Source organism: Papio anubis, chromosome 19 (genome assembly GCF_008728515.1).
Source record: "Papio anubis isolate 15944 chromosome 19, Panubis1.0, whole genome shotgun sequence".
NCBI classification, from domain to species: domain Eukaryota; kingdom Metazoa; phylum Chordata; class Mammalia; order Primates; family Cercopithecidae; genus Papio; species Papio anubis.
Window position 1 is genome coordinate 19,132,024 of NC_044994.1, and position 27,188 is coordinate 19,159,211.

Here is a 27,188-nt window from a genome sequence, read left to right on the forward strand (position 1 = left end):
CCATGCACATAGAAACATACCTCTATATTTCAGGTAGGGTTTTTGCACGTATATCAAGGACTTAAAGAAGAAAGGGGGTCCTGTTTATTCTGCTTAAATATTTTGTTGCAATTTGTAACAATCTGTAACTCTGATTCAGCCATGGAATCTCAAGTCTTTAGTGTTGAAAAGGATCGCAGAGACAGTTTCATCTCCCCTCCAGCCTGGACTACACTCTATTTTATGGATGACAAAACCTACAATGGTTAAGTGTGTGTCCTGAGGAGCCCATTCTGTGAAATAATGACCTTAGAGTTTTTATGAACATGACAAAAAACTCTTTCCTAGGAGAAGGCCAGGCATTTACATGCTCATTTTTCTAGCCTGGTGTTCTGCACTCATTATTGCTTAATGAATGCTGGATAATTTGAATTCGTTGTTCATGATCCTTTACTAAAAAAAATAAGCACAGATCTTTGGATTAATGGAATTTGCCAAGTCATCATCAGGCTGAGATCTGGGTCTTAGTATAATTTCCCTTCTTTCAGTTCAGGATTAAAATATTATAGATAGGTGGGTGAAATAATGCCAGTAAGTATGGTAATACATTTCTGACACATGGCATGCAATCCATGAAGGCATTCCTTCACTTGGTCCTGTACTTTGGGCAGTAATGAAGTGGAAAATTAAATTAAATAAGCTTTTATTTTTCTGTAGCTCTGCTGAAAAGGGTACCATCAAACACTTTAAATAAAAACCATATCTTCTGAAACAAAGCTTCTGAGTTCTTTCGCATTATTGAACTGTGAAGAAGCCTTCCTCTCATCCACTTCATGACTTTCTTTTCTTCTGCTTTTGCCTTTGGTAGAATGATATCCATGGTAAATTATTTGGTGTTGCATCAGAAATACACACTTCATGAGCCTTGGAGGTAAAACCAGAAGGCATAGTTTCTAAATTAAACTGGCAAAAGTAACAAGGTAATACTTTTGCTTTACTGTTTTCACTTATATCTAACCCTCTAACCTCAGCTTTCTGTGAAGCCTTGTAAGTCTTAGACTGCAGTATTTCTAATTCTACTAGGCTCTTTACTTACATATAATTCTATCATACTCAGTAATCATTCTCCTTTATAACATGTCTGAAGACACAAATTTTTTTCATATGAAGTAAATTTACTTAAGATCACAAAATGATACTTGACAGCTGAAAGGGAGATCTCATATCCTTAACTTTTAGCCCTGGGGACTTAAAGGAGGTCACTCTCATGGTCTATGTTTTTTTCCTCACTTCGACTTCCTTCTTTTAGACTATTATAATTTTAATGACATATGAAAAAAAACAGCTCCCTCGCCCTGTGTTCTTGTCTAGTGTAAGTCATTGGCCACACATGAGTGTTACATGACTTGAAGTAATTATCAGGGTGAAATCAAGAGAGTTGTTGTCTTACAGTCAACTCAAGTGATCTGATGTTCCATCAGGACAGAGACAGGGCAAGTGCAATGGGAGGAATGTGAGGTCTGCTGTCCTACAGCCTCAAACTTGTATCCTAACTCCTCCTCTACTTCCTGTGGGGCTGTGGATGAGGAACAAAACTGCTCTGAACCTTGGGTTTCTCATATACAACATGAATAAAATAATGTCTTTGATATAGAGTTGATCTGAGGATTGAATGAGATAGAGTTTCCATCTCTCATCGTACTCAAGAATTAGTACCTATCATTACTGTGTATTTTGGCATCAGCAGAAATGTCTCCAGGGATGATGGGAAGCCCCACCTTGATATTTGATTGGGATCATTTCTAAGGGGCTCAGGACGCCAGCTGCAGAAGCTATAGTCACTTGCAGGAATTATGGCCATGAGCTGTCTCAAGGGCAGATGGGTGGGGAAAGGAAAGATAAGGCAGTGAATACGCTCAGGAGATCAGCTTCAGGTAGGCCGTGGCTGAGGAGTGACAGGTCTGCTGAGGCCAGGACTCTTGGGGTGGGGCCAGGTATTCAGACTCTGTGAAGGCCCCTGGTGATTTCTGATATGCAGCCAAGCTTGAGAAGCCCTGGCATGGAGATTAACAATAACGAGGACTTGAAGCCACAGGAAGGTTTATCTCCAGGTCTTTTTGGGTAATTAGTGGCATGGAAGTCTGGCCTGGACAATGTAGTAATAAAGTAAAAAAAGAATGACAAAATAGCAAGCCTATAATCATACGCATTAATTTATTTAAATTCCTATAATAAAACACCACCGAAGTGGCTTGCATTTTCTCTTGGTGAATGCAGGAATTATTTTAACAGAGCAGAGAGTGCTCATTGGTGTAAACAGACATGCTTCAAACAGTTCATAGAATCAGGCACACTAATGCCCCGAGTGCAGGGCTATGAGTGGAAGGTAAGGGATGCCACCCAGGAAGAATAGGAGAGCCAGGGCCCCATGAAGAAAACTTTGAGCCATTCTCAGGCTGGGAAAAAACAGACAAGAGCAGCACCGTGCAGTAAATCACTTGTTGAGGGGCCAAGTCAGGGTTAGCAGAGTGAAGGCTGCTAGAATGAGGAAATCCCACCAGGAGACTAGAGTGGCCACCCAGAACAGGGGTGGAAATTGAAAAGGGGAGACCTTTTAAGAGAAGACAATAGAAGTAAGTTCAGGGAGTCTTTGAACTTGAATTGCTCAGCTGTCTATTGTATCTATTTATCTTACTTAAAAAGGTTCCAAACTCTCAGTCTCAAGGAGACTGGAATATACCAGTGAGTGAGCTGGGTTTCTCTCTAGAATGCCAGGCAATGAGCTAGACTCACAGCTTCTGCTTTCCAGTTTCTCCTCTTCAGGAGAGTTCCCACAAGGCCAGCAGGTGCTGGCTGCTGGTGATTCCTGGCAATTCCCTGCACACTGGATACGAAGTTTAGATTGCTTGCCTTCTACTGTCAAGACCGCCTTTGCCTTTGCCCTTTGCAATGTGGAAGCAAGTTCCTCCTCTTTTGGTGCACAGGCCCACATGTATCTAGTTGTGCTTCGGCCCATGCAAGCCTTTCTACAGGATACTAGGGGAAGGGGAGGCGTGCATCTGCCCAGCCTCTGATGCCAGTAGTATGCTCCCAAGTCCACAAATTGACAAATACATAAGTACATTCCTATTTGTTAATTATAATTTACATACTGTTGACCTTTGAACAAAACAGGGTTTAGCGGGGAGCCAACCCCCCTGTGCCATCAAACATATGAGTATAACTTTGACTCTCACAGAATTTAACTACTGATAGCCTATTGTAGATTAAAAGCCTTACCGATAACATAGTCGATTAATATATATTTTAATGTTATATATGTTATATACTGTATTTTTGCAATAAAGTAAGCTAGAGAAAAGAAAATATTTTTAAGAAAATCATAAGGAAGAGGAAATATGTTCACTATTCATTAAGTGGAAGTGGATCTCATAAAGATCTTCATCCTTGTCTTCACATTGAATAGGCCAGGGAGGAGAGGAAGAGAAGTAGTTGGTCTTGCTATCTCAGGGGTAGATGAGGCAGAGGAAAATTCACGTATAAGTGAATCCACACAGTTTAAACCCATGTTGTTCCAAGGGTTAACTGTAGTTCTTTACAGTTTACAGAGCATTTTGGCATGGAAATGGGAACTATAAACAAGCAAGCAAACAAAAAAGACAAATGCCTGCAGTTCAGCAAGGTAGATCAAGTTTTCCCAACTCACACGGACAGGATGTAGTCAACTTATAACTCCAGTCCAGGTGACATATTTCCAAGTTCAGAGTCCAAAATAAAACAAAAGGTAGAGTGATAAGTAAATTTAATTCTCAATAGTTTTGGACATGGGGCTAAAAATTATAGCTAATGGTCATCTGTCAATGAATGTAAACTATGAAACTGGATATTAAATTATATCTAATTTAACACACTGTACATAGGATCTAATTTTACATACTGTGGCTTAATAGTTTGCAAAATGTTAGGCTACCCCTGTAGTGTATATGTGTTACCTCTGTCATATACCTCTGTCAAACCAGTACAGTGGAGTCCTGCCTTCTACATCGAATTCTTTCATTTAGTGTATGAGCTTGGGTAGGGCCACTTAAACTCTGTCATTTATGAAATAAAGGACTATATGATTCAACTAGTTATGACTTTCATGACACATGCAGTGTATCCAATAACAACAAGTGAAGTGGTATCCATAGTCTCTCATTCCATGAACTTGTGGGGTGCATGATATTTGCCAAGTCTGTGCATGCAATAGCAATAGCTAATTTGCAGAGCATGTTACACGTACTGAATATACTGTCCATTTCAGAACCCTTTACCCACAACAGTGGCAGATTCATGAATTATTATGTCATTTACCTTTCTACTATTGAATGAACAGTTGTTAATTTAAATATTCTTTTATAATTTGATTACTCATTTGGCATGAAAAATTTAGGAAAAATAATTAAACAAACAAGAAACCCGAAGCTTGAGCCCGAGGCCCTGATCCATGACATGAAATTCAAATACACTTATGAGTATCTGAGCATATTTTACTCTTCTAACAACTTCTAAAGATTTAATTCAAGAAAGGACTCCTTGACTTAAAAAAATTAGCAAAGAACCTTACTCAAGGTACTGTGCAATGAATATCATTATTGAGAATTTTCTTAGTTGCTTCTCTCTTTTGAATATATTAGCAGCAGGTGTTGTTTTGTATTTAAGTTATTATACACATTTTGTTACATCACTGAAAATCCCAAATTTCATTTTAAAGTTCTAATTACCTAGAATTTCCTAGATGATCTATTTATTTCTTGAAAATTAATCTCTTGACACAGTGCCTTTCCAATAACAGTCACATAGAAAATGGAAGCTAATTTGGATTTAATAAATTGATCACCAACTCTTTCTTTTATGCAAAAGTAGGTTGGGCACACCTTTGGTAACGTCAACCCTTTGGAAAACTTGATAAATAAAATTTAAGTTCAATTGTATTAATGAAATTAGAAAGCTACGATTGTGGTATTATCATAAATAAAATATGTGAGTGTAACAAATATTAAATAACAAGATTCAAGAACTCTGCAACCAGGCCCTCATTCACAAGCCTACAAGAACATGTGCACTTCATTAAAGTCAATGGAGTGTACCAGTTCATCTTGGCATTACTCATAATCGAAACATTTCAATTTTAGTTAACACACACACACACACACAAAACTAATTTAAAAGTCAAATGAGTAAATTAGTTCTATGCTCCTATGTTCCAATTCCATGTTGATATCAACTAGCCGAATTTAGCCTCAGGAGGTATGAAAAAATATCTAATACAATGAATGGAAAACCTTTTAAAGAATTACAGATCTGTTAAAACGAATGTTTTTGCAACCAACTCAACAAACATATATTTTATATTGTAAGAGCCCCTCAAACTGCTCCATTACTAAACAGCCAAGCTTAACTACAGATTTACTTCTAGATTTTGAAAGCAGCGAATCAAAAACTGGAGGATTTATATAAGAAATAAAGTCCACTTCCTGAAAAGAACAAAACATTTAAATTGAACAGTGATTGAAAAATATTTTCTGTGTACACATTCCCCCAGAAAAGGGGGAATTTTTCTAGTTTACATTTGGTAGATTTCTCAATTGTAGTAAACAGTATTCACAACACATTCTAGACATTTTCTTGACCTTTATTTCTGTGATACTCTTCTTTTTTTTTTTTTGCTTTCCCAGTTTTTGTCATTCTTTTAGGGTCTCTCTCTTTTCTATTTTCTCTTTTTTGCTTATTTCTTTATCAATCCCCAGTGGGGGTCACTGAGGACTCTGCCCTGTGTTCCTTACTCATTCATTTCTACATTTTTAGTCTTTTGACTCCACCTATGAAGTTAATGATTTACTTCATGAATACTTGTTTCCATTTGAGCCTCTTCCTAAAATTAGGTTTTATTTATTGTCATTTGTAGATATCCAATGTGATCCCAAAGCTCAAAAAAGAAAGTATTAAAATTCCTAGAGTTTCCTGCTAAGATATTCTTGTAGCTGGTGCCTTCTGGCTGTGCTGCAAGCTCAACGACCTAGAATTTCATGCCCCATGATTAGATATCCTGGCACATTTCTCCAGTTTTTCAGTGTAAAGAAACATACTTTTTATTTTCCCAAGATTAAACGATCACTAGAGAGGCAGTTGATTGTGTGTGTGTGTGTGTGTGTGTGTGTGTGTGTGTGTGCAGGCACTGGGCATCCTTGGGAGAGTGTGAGGGGAATGGACCTGAGAAGAGGAAGGCAAATGCTGCCTGGCCAGTGTAGGGCGTGGAATCAAGGAGGGGACAGTGACTTTGAACTCTGCACCCAGATCATCCATTTGCCTGTCTGCAGCCTTGTTGGGAGCTTCCAGTCACAACCACCCCTGTCCCTCCTGGCGACTCTGTGGAGGGATGCGTGGTAGCGTATGTGTACATACTTCCTAATAGCAGGAAATAATGGCTTGAAAAATTCAAAAGTCACAGAGAGGGTTATGTAGGGGCTCCTATACTCCAATAGACTAGACTGACCAAAGGGTAGAGGATTCCACACATGATTTCAGAACTTCTTTTCCTTTATCACTCTGCATCATTTCTATGAATTCTTTAAAACCCTTTTTTAGTAGAATTCTCTGCTTCTTATTTCTCTACAGTCCATATTACCTGCCTCAGATTGATGGTGTATGTGAGATTTGGGTCCCTCGCGAGGTCTCAGTCTAAGTCCTGGACATTATTTCAAGACTTTGCTTCCGCCTAATCATGTGACACGTGGCCCTCTACAAATTTCTTCAATATATGCGTGCACATGTACCTGATGTGGATCCTACATTCAAACCCACTTGGTGAGCATCCCCCTTTCTGTCTCACCCTTCTATAGACCTCCTGTCTGGAGAATTCTGACCCGCTCAATCCGTCCATGGGCTATCAGCCACCACTTATAAATGTAAGTTGCTTTTTGGGCACTCTAAACAAAAGTATTAATTCTGGCTTATTGTGGCCATAAACACTTTATGCTTCTTTTGTAAGGAGTGTGGGTTGGCTTATAAGCTGCTGAAAGGCAGAGTAGTCTGCATTGCTATCACCCCTGAGCATGACCAGCATGCTCACCACCGCCTCTCTCCTACCTCTACCCGTTTCTCTCCTCTCCTGTTACCTTGGCCTAGACCACATGGCTCTTACCGGCCTAAGGATTTCACCTTTTCTGCTTTTCCTGCACAGAGTGCTCTTCTCCACTGGTTATGTGGCTGGGTCCCTCTTGATCCAAGTCTGTGACTAGATGCCACCTGCACAGGCAGGCCCCTGTTCCTGTCTTTACAGCACTCTGTTGCTTCCCTGCAGAGAATCTAACAAAATCAAAAACTGTATCTTTGTTTACTTGATTAACTCTCCCCTCAGACGGTAAGCTCCCAGAGGTCAGGTACCTGGTCGCTTGCTCACCACTGTATATCCAGTGCCTAGCACAATATGGGTCAACAAACACTAATCAAAGGAAATAGTGTCAGAGCTTTCCTAAGCTCTAGGTGTGTTAGAACATTATCTTAATAAAGGTGATGAAGGTGTTTTACACAGCTATACCTACATCAATCTCTCTATAGAGTGTGTGTATGTATATATGTATGATGATAGATATAGTATGCATGTATGATATTAAAGACTTTATTTAAATACTGATTTACAGTACTAAATCACTGCATGCAATACATAATATTATTAGGAGAGTTTGATAATTTACCATCATTCTCTCGCTGCAAAGGTGAGGATAAAGAACAGAAATAGTATGTTCTGCCTCTGTGGAACTGAAGTCCTTGCTGAAAGACAGTGAATAATGCTATAAAATCACTTGTGATATAAAGATCATTATCTAAAGTCATTATCATAAATGGGACATTCAAATCTCACATTGAGTTTTTTTTAGTACTTCAAGCCTGACAATTTTCAGAACACTCAAATTTCTATTTCTACTTTGTATTTCTCAGAAAAAAGAGAATAAACCAAGGAGACATTGGAAAATTAATGGGTAATCACACATTTATGAAAGTGTAGCGACATCCATGTGTTTCAGTCATTGTAAACATGCCTCTTTGTCTACCTGCAAACTCTCCTTAATATTATTCCCAATTTTATAAGTTGCTATCACCACTTTTTGAGTTATAGCAGAATACCTTCACAAACTTGGGGGTAAACTTGGGGTAAAATTTTTTAGACAAGATACTAAAAATTATTTGCCATATAGAGAAAAATAATTTTCTTTTCTTTATGAAAATTAAATTTTTTTGCTCATCAAAAGGCACTTTTAATAAAGTAAATAGGCAAATACACAAACTGGGAAAATATTCTTAATACATGTGTCTGACAAAGGACTGCCAGCCAGAATATATGAAAAACTCCTAGAATCAATGACAAACAATCCAACAAAAATGAGAAAAAAACTTGAACAGGGATTTTGTAAAAAGAAAATATACAAACAGGCACAAGTACATAAAAAGATAATCAACATCACTTGCCACCAGAGATACGCATATTAAATCCACAAGTGACACCATTTCGCACTCACGGTTGATGAAGATGAGGAGAAGGTGGAACTTTCAACATTGCTGGTTGGGAGTTTCTTACAAACTCTCAACTGACATTTACCTATGGTCTAGCAATTTCACTCCTTGGTATTTATTCAATAGGAGTAAAAACATATATATGCAGTCCTTGATTTATGATGGTTCGACTTAGGATTTTTGACTTTACCATGAGTTTATTGGGACATAACTCCATTGTAGGTCAAGGAGCATCTGGACTTAACAATGGTCAACTTACGATTTTTTTGACATTATTATGAGTTTATCGGGGTATTAAATGCATTTTCAACATATGTTATTTTTGACTTATAATGGGCTTCTTGGGCCATAACCCTGTCATAAGTCAAAGAACATCATATTCACAAACAGATCATATTCACAAACATAAACACCAACAGGACAAAAATGTCCACAGCAGTCCTATTCATAATAGCCCCAAACTAGAAACGATCAAAATGTCAAAAACAAAACAATGGATAAGGAATTTGTGATGTAGTCATACAGTGGAATATCACACATCAATAAAAAAGGAAGGAACGACTGATATATGCAACAATCTCAAAAATATAACATGTGAAAGGGGCCTTTGCAAAGTACATGCTGTGTGATTCCATTTATATTAAGTCCAAGAACAGGCCAAACTAAACTATGGTGAAATACATAGGAAGTGCTTTCCTGGGAAGTAGGGAGAAGGTAGAAGAAGGGTAGGGAGGTAGGTGATAAGGTTTTGAATTGGAATTGACTGGAAAGGGCAAAGAGAAAACTATTTAGGGTGTGAGATTCAATACCTTATTTTGGGTGGCTGGTATACAGGTGTATACAATTCTCAAAACTTATTGGATTGAGAGGATACTTAAGATTTGTGCATTTTATTGTAAATTATACATCAATTTTAAAATTAAGAGATTCTGTTATTTTGTTTAAAATTGCATTACTGAACATTATTTGGAATATTTCCCTACTTCGTAGGCATTGTGAAACATTTTTAGAATTCTGATATTTTATAAATTTAACAACTTAGTTTATCAAGTATCAGTTTCCTTAGATTAAGCCTCAATTTATTGTGAAGTTCAAAAACATGAAGAATCACAAAAACCGAAACCATAAAGCCTTGTCCAGAATCAAGATTAAATTTTCAGAGATGAATGTCATTGCCACACTATGCCAGCAAGGGGAGTAGTTACACTTTGAGAAGAGCTCCATCTCCATCACCACTGAATTATTCTATGGGGCACTTTAACAAGGCCCCAAAAATTGACTTTTGGGTGTTGTCACGATGGAAATGACAGATCATTTTAACGCAAGAGAAAAAGATTGAAAACCTTGACCCTTTAGATTACTCTGAACCTCAATGAAAAGGAGAAAAATACTTGCAGACCAGCTTATTAAAATATTATGTTCATGTAATTCAGGTACCAGGAAAATATTTAAGAGAATAGCTAAATTAACTGCAGGGTGCCACTTTTTCTTTGCTAATTATTTTCATACAAGAATAATCATATACAGCCTTTCCCCTTACAAAAGAAAAAAAAAAAACCCAACAACTTCACAGTTTATTTTTATACATGTGAGAAAGACAGCCCCAGTGTGTGCAGAATGTACGAACTGTTGGAAAATTGAGGCTTGGTCTGACAGTAGGTAAGCCTGGCAAACAGTACTTTTTCTTTCCCCAGCAGGATAAGGCCTTTTCAGCTGAGATTGTTAGGCTACAAATCTGAAGATTTATACTGAATTTTAAAAAATATCATCATGTTAATCAATTCTTGTAAGATTTGTAAGGCTTAATTCTCACAAAAGCTTAGGAAGGCTGCAGAAAAGTCCCTAACTATCCTTTCCTACCAACTTTGGTAATCCTGGATTTACAGAAAAGAATGTTCAGGCTGACAGTGGGAAACATGCCCCCAGGCAAGCAGGAGAGCAGGAGAGTGGGCCTGCCAGATACAGACACTTATGAGATGGGTACCAGCCCTCTTTACCCTCTATCCTTCATGACAACCCCACCCTTGATTCTAACACCGTAGCACCTTCTCAATCTGTCTCATTCCCCGGAGAAACTGAGTGCAGAGGGCCTAGCAATATGTGCCCCAGAAAATACCCTGAGTCATGCCCTGTGCGGGGCTGGAGTCTTGACGTATGTTTGGGAACTGTATCTCTGCAATCTGCAGCGCTTGTGAATATGATGTACCTCCCTCCCTTTGCCAAATGAGGACAAAGACACCGAGTACAGGTAAACAATAGCCCATTTCAGGACCCGTGCCCAGGAGAACATGCTTACCAAATGCAAAGCTCTAGAGCACCAAGTGCCGGTTTGTGGACCCACAGTAGCCTGTGAGGATTAACTCTAGCTTTAAAATCACACGGCACTGCAGTTTGGCACAAAAGCAGCCCTCTACTCTGGGAGAGAGTATGCTATCAATATGTAAAAAGGTATTACCCTTGAATATGTGTATCCTTTTGCTGGTACATAAACCCTGCCTCAAGATATTCTTCATGAAATTCCAAGGAACATTTCTCAGTTCAATGACCATAAGAAATGATTCTGAATTACTCTCCACTTACAAAATAGAGGAAAAGTATTTTCTTTCAGTCCCTGTAAGTGGAAGCCTAGGGACATACAGGAGTCAGAATCAGAAGAGTCAAGTTTTAGATTTTGCTTTGAAATTTATCAAGATCTCCAAATCGGAGATGCTAGTCTGGGCTATATTCTTGCTGTCAAGGACTCACAGAACTGGTCCAAATTGAACACTGTTTCACTACATGGCAAAAAAAAAAAAAAAGAGAAAAACATGTTAATGACATGCCACTGCACACCTCACCCTAATGTTGGCTTTGCCACTGCATGGATGTGAGTCTTGTGTTCTTCTAAGAAATAAACTAAAAGACTACATTCCAAGTGTTACTCACATCTGTGAGATATATAAAGGATAGAAACAGAGTAAAAGAACATACACAAAGAACCCAGAAATGGGAGGCATGTTGATGATAGGAGGAAATAGAAGGAGGGTGTAATTAGGGTCAAAGAAATAAAATGAATAGATGTTTGTCTTTGCATTTGTGTTTAATGAGAGATAAGTTGCTTTCTTGAGCAGGTCTAGAATGAAGACTGCATACAAACCAGGCAGAAAAAAAATTTTTTTTTTTTTTCTGTTGTAGAGAGCACTGGGCGGGGGTGTGGCGGGGGCTGGCTGGCATGACACTAGGAGATTAAAGCACCTTGGAGAAAGGACTGATGTGCATTTGTGGAATGGGAGAGAGCACCCTGTCTGAAACCGTATTAGCAGACACATTACTTGGTGCTTCCCACCCTAGGAAAGGCAGGGCTGCACTTTAGTGTGGTTCATGCTGTGTAGGGAAGGCCCACCTGTGGGGTTGGGGGTGTTAATGTTTCATGGGGCAATCTCCACATTAGCAGGTTACCACAGTGGGCTGAAAGAAATGGACAGGAAGCAAGGCGCTTGGAGGTGAATTTCACGTGATTCATGTTGGTAGTCACAGAAGAGTGGGCTTTGGGAGCCAAGGCTGAGAAGAGAGAAGAAAATGCTCTGGGTTTCTCAACCCCTAATGAGTCTTTGGAGTTGCCTTTTCACAGGAGCCTGGAATTTTGTCTAATTGGATGGGTTTTTCTGGATGTTTCAAATATTATTCATGAGAGATGTTTATATTCATTATCTCCAAAGATCTTGACTAGGAGCTAGCACCTTGCATTTGGTATACTTAATGAATAACCATTGGCTGAGTGAATCAACCATGCTCCCAAATGAGGAATATGTCTTACATTAATTAAAATAGGAGTCAATAATGTGCAAGATATAGCCTATATTTCCTTTATTACTGCCATTTGGCAAATTGAGGATGAAAGCTCTAACAATTCAAATCTCTCTCAGAGGTAAGTTTAGTTAACTATCAAGATAGATCTTGGCAGCTCTCTCTTGAGGTCCCCAAGGCTCACTAAACATTTTAAGAGGACACTGAACATTTTCCTAGTGGATGGTGAGATAACTCACTTCCAAGTATGGGAGGAAGTGCAGTCTTGCCTGTTGCAACCAGCCAATTCTGGAATGAGGTTTAGACTTGGTGCTAAAGGTGTGAGGGGCAGGTAGCTTGCAGTCTGGCTCCTTTTTATTAATAGTTGACTGAAACTTTACCTTTCTATTTCAGAGGAGGTGGACAGCTTTTTTTACTACCTTATGTGCTAGGGAAGAATGAAAGTTCAAGTGGAAGGGGAGGCTGGGAATAGGCTGCAGTTGGGATGTGAGACAAGGGTGGGAGGTGAGAAGGTAGGAGGGTCAGGCAGGGGTCTGGCTGGCCACTGTCCTAAATCTGATCAGTAGCATCAGGGATGGAGGTTAGCTGATGGTGACAGCGTATAACCTTGGAGACATCTGGCGGCTCAGTCCTTTGCATAAACCACTCACTTACTTGACAACAACAAGTCATAGGATCACAGGCTGAGGACTCTGAATAGAAAGGTGCCATTCTGTCAAAATGCTGAGGCCAGAGAACAGGGCCTCTAAACTTCTGAGATGTGCATTGGCCAGCATTTCCAATTGTCCCCTTGATGGCACTTGCTCTCAGCCACTAGTATACCTGCTTTGATCTACCCCAGCTCCAGACCATCAACTCATTCATTTTGATTGCTCCAGAGTACATAAGTGTGACTGTACCTGCAAACTCATGTTTTCAGGATAGGCTTTTAATTCTGTTCAAAAATATTTTTCCATGTCTCTTTCTTGTCTTGTTTCCCCACTGCAGATTTTTTTCCTCTTTCCCCAGAGACAAGCTCTTACTCACAGAAGACAGTAACCCAGTGGTTCCCTTCTACAGAGCACATATGGTGGATACGTTATCTTTAATGCTCTTAGTAACCCGTGCAAGCTATGTGCTGTTATCCTTATTTTATTTGATTTTTTAGAGATAGGGTCTCACTGTGTTGCATGGAGTGGACTGCAGTGGCTGTTTACAGGTACAATAATCATCACACACTACAATCTTGAACTCTTGGCCTCAAGCAATCCCCCTACTTCAGCCTCCTGAGTAGCTGGGATGGCAGGCACATGTGCCCATGCCCAGCTTGTCCCTGTTTTATAAACAAGAGCTCAGTGAGGTCACCCAGCATGTGTTCTGGCCAAGTGCATTATAATTTATAAAGTGCCTCCGCATGTGTTATGAAGTTCTCTGACCTATGGATTGCATGTTATTATTATCTCCATTTCACAGATGGTAAAATGGAAATTTTAGAGGGGTTACGTGACCTACCCATGTCGCGTTGTTCGTGGGTGGCTGAATTGAGTTTCGAACTTGTGTTCTCCTATTCTGCATCCCATGCTTATTCACAGTATAGTGTCAAGAAAATGGAAGCTTTCAGGCATAAACTCCCTCAAATTTCTTTATATCCATCTTTAAACTTATCTTAGTTTTTTCCCCTGCTCTTCCTTTTCTCCTGTCTCAGGAAGAAGTTGATTCTATTCTGTGTTCCTAAAAGTTCTTTCCCGTGCCCTTGAATGATCTTATTTATTTCCATTTCTTCACATGTCAACTCTCTATGCAACTGACTCTCAAATCTTTCTCTCTCTAAACTCCAATTGTTGTTTTTGACCACTTAAAGGGTATGTTTTCTTGGTAATATACTTTTATGTATAGACCATACACTACTCCCACATTCCCTCAGCTCTATACAACTAACTCTAAGGATATGTGGTTTTACTCGGGCAGTACATGTGCTTTGATGTCTCCATGCTTTTGCTTGTACCACATGAAATGCTGTCCTTCCCTTTCTCTTCTTGTAGAAATTCTATTCATTCTTTAAGAATCAGTTCAAGTATGATAACTGTTACTGAATATTTCCCCAACTCTTCCTGTTACATTTAACGGTGTATTCTGTGCATTCCCAAAGTACTTTGTTTTTTGGGATAACGCATTGCTTATCGTATGAGAAAATCATTTGTCTCCATCTCTGTCTCAACTTATGGGCTACCAGTACAATAAAGACAAAAAGGGAATTTTATTTATCTCTATATCCCTTGATGCAATAAGCATGGCCCTTGGCTAAGTGTTTGTTGAATGAATAAAGGAATAAATGGATGCACGGTGATTCAGTTACTACTCCAATGTTTCAACATACCCCTAGGAGGGCATGGTCTGATTTTGTTTTTTTCCCTCACCTCAAATCTTTGCTATTGCCCCAGGAATCTGACTTGCTTGCTTTGCAAAAATGCTGAGGTTTAAATGAAAAAAAAAATTTTACCTGCCATGTGAGATCATGAAACAGAAAATGGAATAATACATTATTTTTCTTGTAAACACACTACTGTCATCTAGGTGATCAACATTACAGACATGCATCCCAAAATTAGAATTTATATAAATTTTTAAGATAATAGGAATTGATAATCTTCTATTACTAAATGCTTTCATCCACATATTACACAATAGTAAACCTCATTAGATTAAAATAATTAGTATGGAAAGGAGGAGAGGAAGATCTAGCCTGAATTATGGAAGTCAGAATTTATTGAAAGCAACATTGTTTTATTACTTTCAATACTATTACCTGCTAATAAAGTCTAAGGGGACATCTACTTCATGACCTTAATAATCCTCATTTTACAGCTGAATCTTTTTGCCTAAAGACCACTGTATGCTAAGGTCATGAAAACAATGTATTCTTTTTACGTGGGTTACAAATATTCCATTTCACTTAGCAAATCCATTCCTTGCAGACAATTCAAAGCTAAATTTCAGCTTAGTCTACATCAAATTGTCAAGAATTGTGTATTGGCAATATCTGAATTAATGAGGTTTTACTCTTCATAGAGGAAGACATTTAAAAAAATAGACTACAGTGCAATTTGCGAGGAAAGTGTTAAATACTTTTAAAAGAAAAATAGAAAAACATGTAAACTTTTTCAAATAAGGTAAACACCAAGCTATGTATAACTAAAATCAGTCTTCAGAGCCTTTAGTTTCCTTTGTAAATCCCTTGAGGACAAGGGTCACGGTTTGCTTGCTTTTCTCCCCACCCTCCAAGACTTTATGCCTCCAACGATGCCGCCGAGGCTGTGCTTTCTAGGGATGGCTATCATCACCAGAACAGGTGCTTAAAAGCAACACTCTGAGGTTTTCAGATATTCTAGTTGTTGCTCTGCTTACCTATAACTACCCAAGACTCAAACACTATGAGGAAGTTACTCACTGATTCTGGGTACAGGCTGCAAGTACTTCATTGGTCCCCATCCTGAAAAAGAAGAGGAAAGAAATTCATATATTACCATCACATCCAAAGACATTTATAAAACTTTCTACACAAAGATGCCTCAAAGTCTCTAATATTTTATTTGTAACAAGGAAAATCATGGGAAGGGAGAGGGTCATGAAATAAAACGTGTCATCCTCTGTGTTTCTGGCCTGATTAAGCTTGGTGTCACTTATTAGGAAACCTGGTATTACCATGAAAATTTGCTATGGAAAAGTCTGGGCTTTAAGCCTATGCTCTCTGTGGCAGGGAAATGGAGCTAGGGACTGGGGGCTGGGGAGCATCGGAAAATGACCATCACAAGGAAGACAATTTCCTTTGATTCTCAGCATTCCACCCCATCACAGATCAATGTGCTAATATACAATAATATTTTCACTTATTAATAAAATCGTTGTCTAAAATTGAGTACTTGGGCTCGATGTCTTCGGGTGAAACTGAGATAGAGATGTCATGTGCAGCTCCTGGCATTGAGTATTAGTGGCCCACTATTGGATGCCTTAGTTCGGGAAGCTTGGAAGAGTAAATGAACGGAAAGCTAGGACAAAAGAAGAGGGCTCTGAGGCAAGCAACCCCATGGATATTTAAATTATCCAGAACTAATGATAGTTTATTCTGTAGTAAACAGCTGTAAGAAAGAAAATCTTAAGGTTTTCCTTGAACCAGTGATTTTTCATGGTGATTACAAAGGGCCTCTTTCTGCCACATGAAGTTGGCCTATTGTAACACAGTGTATTTCTTCTTGCTCAGTCACCTATGGGGAGAGGAGAGCCTCAGCTCCTTCTGAGAACAATCTTACAGAGCAGTAAGAATGTAATTATATGACTACTTAGTTTTTGGCTTTTTGGGTTACATGGTTCCATTTCTTTCCTTAAAAGACATTTTACATATATGTGTATATATATATAATATATTATATATAATACAACATATTATAACATATATACTTATGTCATACCATATATTTTATATAATATATAATCAAATATATATTATATAATACATTTACTTATATATTATATATTAATATATATTCTATTCTATATTTTATAAATATGTATGTAATGTTTTGCTCTCTGCATGCCTTTTAAAAAAAATCTTTCAAAATATGTTGACTAAAACGTGACTAAGTACTAAAGGATGGTGTGGCTTAAGAAATGGTAGGATTAATCGTCCGTCCTGCTAGCCTGCCCCACTTAAATCACCTAGTCTCAGTGTGATTCATTTATAATGTTGCTTTGCTAACCCTAATTGAAATAAAAATCTTATTGGCACTTGTCTTCTAAATTATTTTTTAGCAAATTTCACGTGTGCCAAAAAAATACCAGTTTACACTGTCCATTCTACTTGAGTTAGTAATATTTGCATTTTGGAGGCAGGTATTTATGAGTCATATAGCTCATCAGTAAGTTACAGGTCCTTAAGTATAACTGATCCCCAGGAGCTGGACCTGGATATGTAATGCATTGCTCCCACCCACTTTATGGTAATTGCTACTCTATATTTACCCGTTCACCCAGGTAATGGTAGCATGATTAAGGTAAGGTCACACTGTCATGGCTTGGTGATAAGAATATTGTTTAGACTAGAACTCAAAATCTTCCTCCATACAAAATTGATTTTATCTAGCATATTATCATTATTTATGTAGGCTGTCACTGAATCAAGGAAGAAAGTTAAATTGGTATGGAAAAACTGGTTATTCAAAAAGTCACGTATGTCTGCTTCTTTATATCCTGCAATATTCTGGTCAGTTGCTTACTGATTATATGAGAGATTGTTCTCATCAGACATTGTTTTTAAGCTATCTGACTTATAACAATCAAGTCATTTCCTTAAAAACTGTGGACATGACAGGCTCTTTCCTCCATCTCCATGATGGCTCCAATATGAAGGTTGTGCAAATCTGGCAATTTCTTAAGGGTGTCTGGAAACCTGATATTAGGGCATTACGATGAGAGTGCACTCAGGTACTGGTAATTCTTCCCTGATCTAATTTGTCCCTCCACACATCATGGATGGAAGTATACTAGTTAGATGAATGCCTTTCTCCCCGACTATAGCAAATTCATTGAACACTGGGATGATCCAGTCTGGTTCCTCTTTTTAACTTCTCTGAGCCTAGTTTAGTCTTATGCATATATATTGAATTAACCTAAATTTTTGAAAGAGCTATTTCTTTAAGGATCGATTAAATGACAGGGAAATAAATACAATTTATTTTTTATCTTTTGAATTGTCTCCTAAGGAAAAGTATCCTCTCCCACCTGTCAGTAATAGTAATAGAGTATATAGCTCTTTAAAGGCTTTAACTATATCTTTTAAATCATTGTTATTTTTCTCTATATTTGTATGTAATAAATATGTAGGATGTTGGGCTCAGTCCACACAATCAATACAGACTGACTGACTAGCTACAAGATCATGTTCTGAATAGCTATGCATATTCTTCCACGGTCAACTGTGAAAATAACTTGAAACCCCAACAATGGGGATTGCTTCACAAACAGAAATTAATTGGGTTTGGCCAGAGCCACTAAAATTAATGAGTTTAAACCTCACATCCAGTATATCTGTTCTTATATTGCCTTTACAAGATTGAAAAAGAATTAAAACTTAATTTAGTTGTACATATAATCGAATAAAATAGGATCTTTCCCTTTCATCCCATAACTTATTCTGATCATTGTTGTTTTTTGTGGTGAAGCATGTTTTACCTGTTGAAACTTGGCACAAACATCGTAATAAGTGAATAGGTCTAGAGCTTTGATGAAAATTTAATTTTTAAAAAAATTAGCATTTCACTGATCCTTATCCTGAGGGTTAGAGCCTCACACAGCACTGAGCCAGGCAGAGCTCACACTCAAGTGAGAGAACACAAATACAACCATAGTGTACTTTTCTCAAATAATTCAAAATAATTCTTCTGGCCATGTGATAAATTAATTTAGTTGTTTGTCATCATCCTTATCTAACTGAGAATACAAGGATAGGAAAAGGTTAGAGAGCTTCCTAAGGCTATGTGGCAGTTTGTTGTTAAAATTGAAATAGGGTTACATTTGGAATGCCAAGGCCTTATTTTCAATAATGAACCAGGATTTGTTTTTCCAGCTAAACGTTGTAGATATTTGATCATCAATATCCTCTTAATTTTACACACGGATATTTGGATGCAAAGAAAAAAATCATCACAGTGAAGTTTAGGTCCTTTGGTCGCTGGGTTTAAAAGTTTATCCCAATATTTTCTTTTGAAGTATTGATTTGGTCTCACCTTGCCTTTTGTTTTATCTTTTCTTTTAAAATTGCCTGGATGCGCAATTATTAAATGAATAATAACCACAATAACAGCTAACATGGATTGAATGCTTATTAAATATCAGGCATGCTGCTAAGTGTGTTATATGAACCTTATCTAATTTAGTATCATAAGAATCCCCTGGAAATACTGCCAGGATTTCCACATACAGAATATAGCCACATATTTCCGGTTCTGCATTTTCTTACATAAACTACACCCATAATCATCATCTATATTTCTCAGTTTCTGCTTCATTAGATTGAAAAAGGCACAAAGCAGAATCCTTTTAGATTTAAGTTTTTACCCAATATTTTACCACTATCTTGCTCACATATAATTCTATAGCCTTTATTTTATTTTATTTTGTATTTTTTTGAGGCAGAGTCTTGCTCTGTCGCCCAGGTAGGAGTGCAGTAGCATGATCTCGGCTCACTGCAACCTCTGCCCACTGCAACCTCCGCCTCTCGGGTTCAAGCGATTCTCCTGCCTCAGCCTCCTGAGTAGCTGGGATTACAGGCTTGTGCCACCATGTCCAGTTAATTTTTGTATTTTTAGTAGAGATGGATTTTCACCATGTTGGTCAGGCTAGTCTTGAACTCTTGACCTCGTGATCCTCCCGCCTCGGCCTCCCAAAGTGCTGGGATTACAGGTGTGAGCCACTGCACCTGACCTATAGCCTTTCATTTTTAGTAACTCAACTTTATTGAGTCTTTACAAAACATTTTAATAGAAATAGCAATTCTTTTACACACCCATATGTCACTGGCTACATAATTATCATTGAATAATTATATGAATGAGTAAAACTGGCACAGCAGATCTGGGGACAAACACCACCGACTCTCGGTCCACATACATCTTCACAGGAGGGATCAGGAGTTTGCTGGAGGGCTAGAGGGCATCCGGTCCTGAGCTGGCTGTCAGCATCAATCGGTAGGATATATTGAGGGAATGGAGAAAGTTGCTTAATCAGGCAAATCACTTAGGAGGCCAGTAAAAGTAACTTCTATTGTATTTTATACTTTACCTATGTATGCATTTTATAAAATGTGTTACTTTGATAAAATTATTAAAAAGTTTAAAATGGAAGGACAAGGAGGAAGAGAATGAGTTTAGGTGTCCTACCCAAGATTGCAAAACTAGTGGTGGAACTAGAATTTGACACCTAATTTTGGCCGCCGAGTCTAGAATTCTTTTGCTGCCTCACATTATGTCTTGGGACAGAGATGACTGTGGTGGGCTGGGTGTGCTGCTGCAGACCAGAAAGGGGGCTCAAGACAGTTCTCCTAGTCAGCAGGAGAACAGAGCGAAAGAAGATAGAAGAAACCACAAAGTGATGAAATAGACTTAGAAAAAAGACTATTCTTGCAAAAGAAGAGCACTGTGATTCTGTTTTCCTTGAGTCAATCCATGTATTTCTTGACTTCGTACCTCACTGGTTCAAAACAAAAGGGGTTTAGCATACAAATTTTGCTAGTAGAACTGGTTTTTCTAACTCTAAAATTGAAGAAATCTTGAAAGGGCATCGGGTCTCTTCAGCCAACAATAACAACACAGAAGAACCCAAGACTCCGTGGTCCCATGGGGAACCAAGGGTGGGATAAAGCTTACGGAAATTTGTGACCAAAAATAGCAATTCCAATGAAGTACAGTTGTCCCTTGGTATCTGTGATGGATTGGTTCTGGGGCACCCTGCAAACACCAAAACCTGTGAATGCTCAAGTCCTTGATATACAATATGTGCACATCACCTATGCACACTCTGCCATATACTTCAAATCATCTCTGGAGTATATATAATACCTAATACAATGTAGACGCTATGTACATAGTTGTGATACTCTATTGTTTACAAAATAATGACAAGAAAAGAGTCTGCAGTTATTGAGTACAGATGCAACCATGTTTTTTTCCCCAAATATTTTAAATCCATGTTTGGTGGTATCCATGGATGCAGAAACCAACATACATAAAGGGCTGATTGTAACTTGAATCTCATCATACCCCTTTTTCTGATCTTTGGCCTTTACAGGTTCTATTTCCATCCAGTCCTTCTTTAGGTAATACGATTTAAGCACCGGTTTTGAAGAACTTCCTAGTCCCCTAGAAAGGATGATTTTGTAGTAGCTGTTTTAAAATGTCTCAGAATAGAATATTATGTTTTCCCATTAAGTATTAGTGATTTCAGTTTATGTTAAATGCTTTCTCCGTTTCTTTCCTTGGCACTTCCCAAGTTATTTCCTTCAAGAAAAAAATGTAAAAGGTACTCAGATTTCTATGACTTCACTAGGAATTCATAAAAAGGTCAAGCTCTCAAATGGCTATCCCTTCAATAAAATTATGTTAAATTGTTCAAAATGTTTGTACATGGGACATCACTTTTACGGACTTTCAAAAATAGCTGTTTAGTTTTTAACTGATCTGGTTATAAAATTAATTATTGCCATGATGTGGCTGTATTGTGGTTGAGATGAAAAACTTTCTTTTTATAAAATTTGAATATCTTTTTGGAAGGAGATTACAAGTCATGGATTAATTATTTGATTAACATGAGTAAACAAGTAAAGAGTACATGGCTTATTTCATGATTTAAAGATTGTAAAATTAGTTAATTAACTAAAAGGAAACACAAATTTAAAAGACGGGGAGATGCAAGGTCAGTGTCTGAAATAAGTGCTTCTTTTCAGGACGCCCTGCATAAAGCCGCACCTGTGCGGAGGCAGCTTCCTGTGCACGGCTGGCTGCCGGGTGTGCTTGTCCGTGTGCCAGGCCCCCTGTGCTGGAGAATCCAGCACTTTAGAGCACACTTTGTATAAAATAGAGTGCGAATCGAATCCTATTCGGGGAGCGTCTGAGAGACAGGACTGGCTCAAGAGGCAGCCTCTAAAGTGAGAATAGCACTGAAAAGGGGTGGAGGGCCTGAGCACAGGCCTGATTCTTCAGCGATCTCATGGGAAACCCATTCATTCAGCTTCTCTGAGCCCTCATTCCCTCACCTTCACCTATACAATGCTTTAATGTCCACTTCAGCCTTGAGATTCTAGGAAATAGGGCAAAAACAAACAAGCAAGCAAACAATCTCTTCATTATCATGCAATCATCAAGTTTTTCCTGTTTACACTGTATTTAGTAGTCCACCCCACCCCCATCCTATAAGTGTTCTCATATGTGTTACCTCATGTAATTCTCACAATAGTTCCCCAAGTATGGTGAGCTTACTGGCTGGCATGGTAGTCTGCCTTAATCTTGCCATACTATTCTCTCTCTCAATTATTTCACTCTCACCTGTACTTGATTCAGTTCCAAATGTTTATACAATCTTTGCTTTGACCTCTCCTGAACTTCAGTTCTGCTTCTTCAAATTCTAGCTTCTGCATCAGTGTCCCATTGTTGCATCAACTGCAGCTGGACTTGAATGGACTTGTAATCCTTTTCCCCAAACCACCCACCCCTCTGAACTTGCACAAGTGTCTATTATATGGACACTTCTTCCTGCCATTCAGGCATGCAGCTTTGACATCTCCCCCCACCATCTCCTCTCCTCAACACTTGCTTCCAGCCACCCTTTGATCCTTTCTTTCTATATCTCATAATCATTCCTTTTAGCTTTTAAACACTGCAGCATTCTGGCCAAGGCCCTTAGCACATCAAAGTCTAGACTATTACAACTCTCTCCAAGCTGGTATCCCTGGCTTTAGCTTCCATTTCCATCTTAATTTATCCAATGAATTGTTTTACAAATTGTTTTTCCTATGCTAAACTCCTCTCTAAAAACCTTGCTTTTCCTTTCACTGTTACAGGATCCACTATAACTGCATTAAATACAATCTCTGCTTCCCTGTGTAACTCAGAATTCTCCTCTACCAATTCTGAAAGTCCCCTGAATAGGCCACTTCCAATCCCAAGCCTGAAACAGCTCTCATCCTTCTGTCTGAAAAATTCATATAGCTTCTTCAAGATCTAAGATGGTTTCTTCTCTCAGTTTCAGAGTGGCTGCCCTCTGAACTACAGCAGGCATCGCTCATTGGGAGGAAGGCAACAGCACAGGCACGAGCAGCATGCCAGGCCAAGCCCTTTGTATATACTTGAAGTCATCTGCTCTTAACCTCACCAGGCATGCATCATCACTGTCCCTACTTTAGAGGAGAAAATATGGCTCAGGCAGGTCCATAACTTGTCTAGGTCACAGATTTGCCAAGTGCTGGATCCAAACCTTGGTGCTCTGGCCATGGAGTTTGTGCTTCTAACCTTTACACCATACGATCTATCGAAGCTTCTGTTGCTCTATAAATCCTTTTGTGCCACTTGTCTCTAGCACATGCAAGCTCCTTAAGGGAAGGCTCTTTGTCTCTGTGCGCTGTAGCCTGTGACTAGCACACAGAAACACCCTGTATGTGCAGCCTTAGAGGTCCAGGGATGGAGTTTGGCCTAGAAACAGTAGCAAACCCCTGACAGTGTCTCTGGGCTCAAAACACACAGACATACACCTTCCTTCTTGATCTTTCCTCTACTCTGACAAAAGTGCTGACTGCATATTTCATAGATCAGAAAAAGAGTAATACTACTAATAAAAATACCCGATACATTTCCACATTTCAGAATGTGGGCCAGATAATGAAGAAAGATCTTTGAACAGTACAGCCTCCCTCCTTCTCTTTCTTCCTTCTTTTCTTCCTTCTTTTGTCACTTGCTCAATAAATATTTGTTTTATGCACACTCTGTGCCAGAACAACACACCTGGGGGTTTGTTATTGATATTTTCAGCTGAGCTGCTAAAAGACAGAGCCAAGTGATATTAAGTAATTACCAAAAGCAACAAAAAATTGCTAAAATGCATTGAGAGCATACCACCAGGTAGACAGTAGGCAAGGGCTTGGCAGATACTATCTCACTTAATCCTTATTAAAACTCTACGAGATAAAAAGATTATTATCTCCATTTTACATATAAGATGAGAAAGGTGAAGGTCATAGGACTCGTAAGGGACCAAGCAAGGATTCTAGTTTGGGTAGTTGGAAATGAGAGCCGGCACCCTTTACACCTGACTTCCGCCGGGAGTAGCTACAGCTTTGCAACATACCAAAGGCATATTTAAAATTAGTTTCATATCCTTTGAAAATAGCTCCATAAACAGTATCAGAGTACCACAGGAATGCCTCCACTATCATTGCACACATTACCTGAAAGCAGGTGTGTGACTTTTAACAAATTAATGTCCCAGGGCTTTATTCAATTCATTTGTGAAATTAAAAATTAGCACCATGTAATCTCCAGAATTCCTCCCAGACACAGACCTTCTATTATTCCACAAAGGCAGCTGTTGGGCAGTGAGTGTTCACTAATCTTGGAGTCAGAACCAGTTTTCTTTGAATAGCCCAGCACCCTTGCTATCAGTCCCTGTCACCGTGGTTTGTACCTATTACTTCCAGTTTGTCAATCTGCTGTCCTCAACTGTCTGGAAGACAGTCACCCAACCCAAATAATCATCTGGATATACAGTGATCCGTCCTTTACCCCACCCTTTTCACACACACAGTTCGAGATCGAAGTCTCCATGTCTGAGTTCTTTATCATCCTGCTCTGTGGTTACAGGTTTTGCTCTTTGGATGTGAGACTTGCACTTATGTCCAATATTTCCTTGTTGCAGATCCTGGCTGAAGAGGAGTTACTTCTGATAAAATAATGCCTCTGATTTGGAAGGATGTTTGCGTCATTGCCTCCCTTCTCTGTTTCTCATTTTCAAGATTACTTTGCTCGGCCGGGCGCAGTGGCTCAAGCCTGTAATCCCAGCACTTTGGGAGGCCGAGATGGGCGGATCATGAGGTCAGAAGATCAAAATCATCCTGGCTAACACGGTGAAACCCCGTCTCTACTAAAAAATATGAAAAACTAGCCGGGTGTGGTGGCGGGCGCCTGTAGTCCCAGCTACTCAGGAGGCTGAGGCAGGAGAATGGCGTGAACCCGGGAGGCGGAGCTTGCAGTGAGCTGAGATCGCGCCACTGCACTCCAGGCTGGGTGACAGAACGAGACTCCGTCTCAAAAAAAAAAAAAAAAAAAAAAAAAAAAGATTACTTTGCTCACCAGCATGACACACATCAAGCTTTTTCTTTTGATCTGAAATACAGTCTCTTTTTGTTTTTTTGTGCTATGGGCCTTTTCTGGGTAATCTCATTCATTTTGTTGGCTCTAATGACAACTGTGTTAACACTGGTGACTCCTAAATTTCTGAACTGTATTTCTTACCTGAGCTCAAATAAGAATGTGCCCAGAGCACATGGCCTCAGGTTTTCCATGAGCACCAAAACAGAGCCTATCTAAATATGAAGTCCCTTCCAAACATGCTCCGGCTCCTGTGCCACCTCTCAGTCACTCAAATCAGGGGCCTTGGAATTCCTCTTGCATTCCTCCATTGCTTACATGTCATCGATAACCAGGTCCTGTTCATTCCTTCTTCAAACATTTCTCAAATCCACCCACTTCCCCATCCCCACTGCTGCTTCCCTGTTTCTAACCTAGATAATTGCCGTAGATATCCAAGAAACATCATTGCTTTGGTAGGTAACAGTCATTTCAAATTTAAGATAAATAAAATAGAAATCTCCTTTTATCCTCAGCCCCCCAAATGGATCCTCTCGTGTCTGCCATATCTCAGCTAATAGTATTATTCACCAGCTTGTTCTCACCTTAAACCTGGAGTCCTCCTTTATCTCTGTTTTCGCATCCTTCCACATCCATTCTATCAGCATGTGCTGTCAGTTTTACTTCTAAAATGCTTCCTAAATCTGACAGCATCTCATTATTTCTACTGAAACCACCTTGGTCTCGGCCACTTCATTTTTCTCCTGGTTTACTTTAACAGCTTTCTTAAATGGGTTCCCTATCTCCACTTTTTTTCTAAAATCCCACCTGTATCAGAGAGCTTAAAAAAATCTCATTACCTGGCTTAAAATTCTCCAGTGTTTATTTTTTTCTCAATGCAATTATCATAAAACCCAAACTGTTTCCCACAGTCTATAAGGCCCCATGTAAGCTGCATGCTGCCACACGTTCACCCTTGCTCACCATGCTCCAGCCACACCAACTTTCTTCTTCCTCAACCCACCAAGCTTGCCCTGCCTCAGGGCCTTTGCACTCTTCTCTCAGATCTGCTCAAGGCTGGTTCCTTCATATCACTCAGGATTTAGCTCAAATGCCTCCTCCTCAGAGAAGTCTTCCTCTCCCATTCTGGCTAATGTGATACCCATGTACAACTCCCCAGAATTTAATTTTATCTCTTCTGATGGGATAATTACCATAGACTGATGAATGTGTGTGTTCTTTTTTAATTAAAAAAGTTGAAAGTTGAAAAAGTTGAAAGCTTTGCTTCTTAAAATAGAAAAATATAGGCCTACTGAAGCAGGTTATTTAAAGTTAGAGAAAAACAGTTTAATATATCTCTTTGAGATGCTGAATTCAAGTCTTTTGGCTATATATACCCAGAAATGGGATTGCTGGATGATAAAGTAGCTCATTTTTAATTTTTTAAGGAATTTCCATATGGTTTTCTACAATGGATGTACTAATTTACATGATCACCAACAGTGTATTAGAATTCCCTTTTCTCCCCATCCTTGCCAACACTTGTGACCTTTTCTCTTTTTGATGATAGCCATTCTGATAAGTGTGAGCTAATATGCCATTGTGGTTTTGATTTACATTTCCCTGATGATTAGTGATGTTGAATACATTTTCACATACCTATTGGCCATTTGTATGGATTCTTTTGAGCAATGCCTCTTCAGGGTCTTTGTCCATTTTTAAATCATGGTTTTTGCTGGTTTTTTTGCTATTAGGTTGTATGCGTTTCTTATATAATTGCAGCATTATTCAAAATAGTCAGGATATGGAAACAACCTAAATGTCTGCCAACAGATAAATGGATAAAGAAGATGTGAGGGGGGTGTGTGTGTATTCCATTGTTTATGTGTGGACATATATACATTTTATATATGTATATGTATTATATATGTGCACATATAATATATAATGCATTACATATAATGCACACATAATAGAATATTATATAGCCTCAAAAAAAGAAGAAAA

General features: G+C 38.7%; 1 protein-coding gene and 1 long non-coding RNA gene across 4 annotated transcripts in view; one reads left to right on the forward strand and one right to left on the reverse strand.

The window, feature by feature from the left end:
- LOC110741752 overlaps positions 1-24,920 on the forward strand; it is a 126,752-nt gene extending 101,832 nt beyond the window's left edge. The window contains exon 3 of the long non-coding RNA XR_002518578.2: positions 24,751-24,920. This is a non-coding gene — a long non-coding RNA (uncharacterized LOC110741752). The remainder of the gene's footprint in view (positions 1-24,750) is intronic.
- CHST9 (carbohydrate sulfotransferase 9) overlaps positions 1-27,188 on the reverse strand; it is a 281,990-nt gene that overhangs the window by 110,066 nt on the left and 144,736 nt on the right. For all 3 annotated transcript variants that reach the window (XM_017951647.2, XM_017951646.2, XM_031658941.1), the window contains one exon: positions 15,746-15,787. In XM_017951647.2, the coding sequence (XP_017807136.1) occupies positions 15,746-15,787 (42 nt within the window). The remainder of the gene's footprint in view (positions 1-15,745; positions 15,788-27,188) is intronic.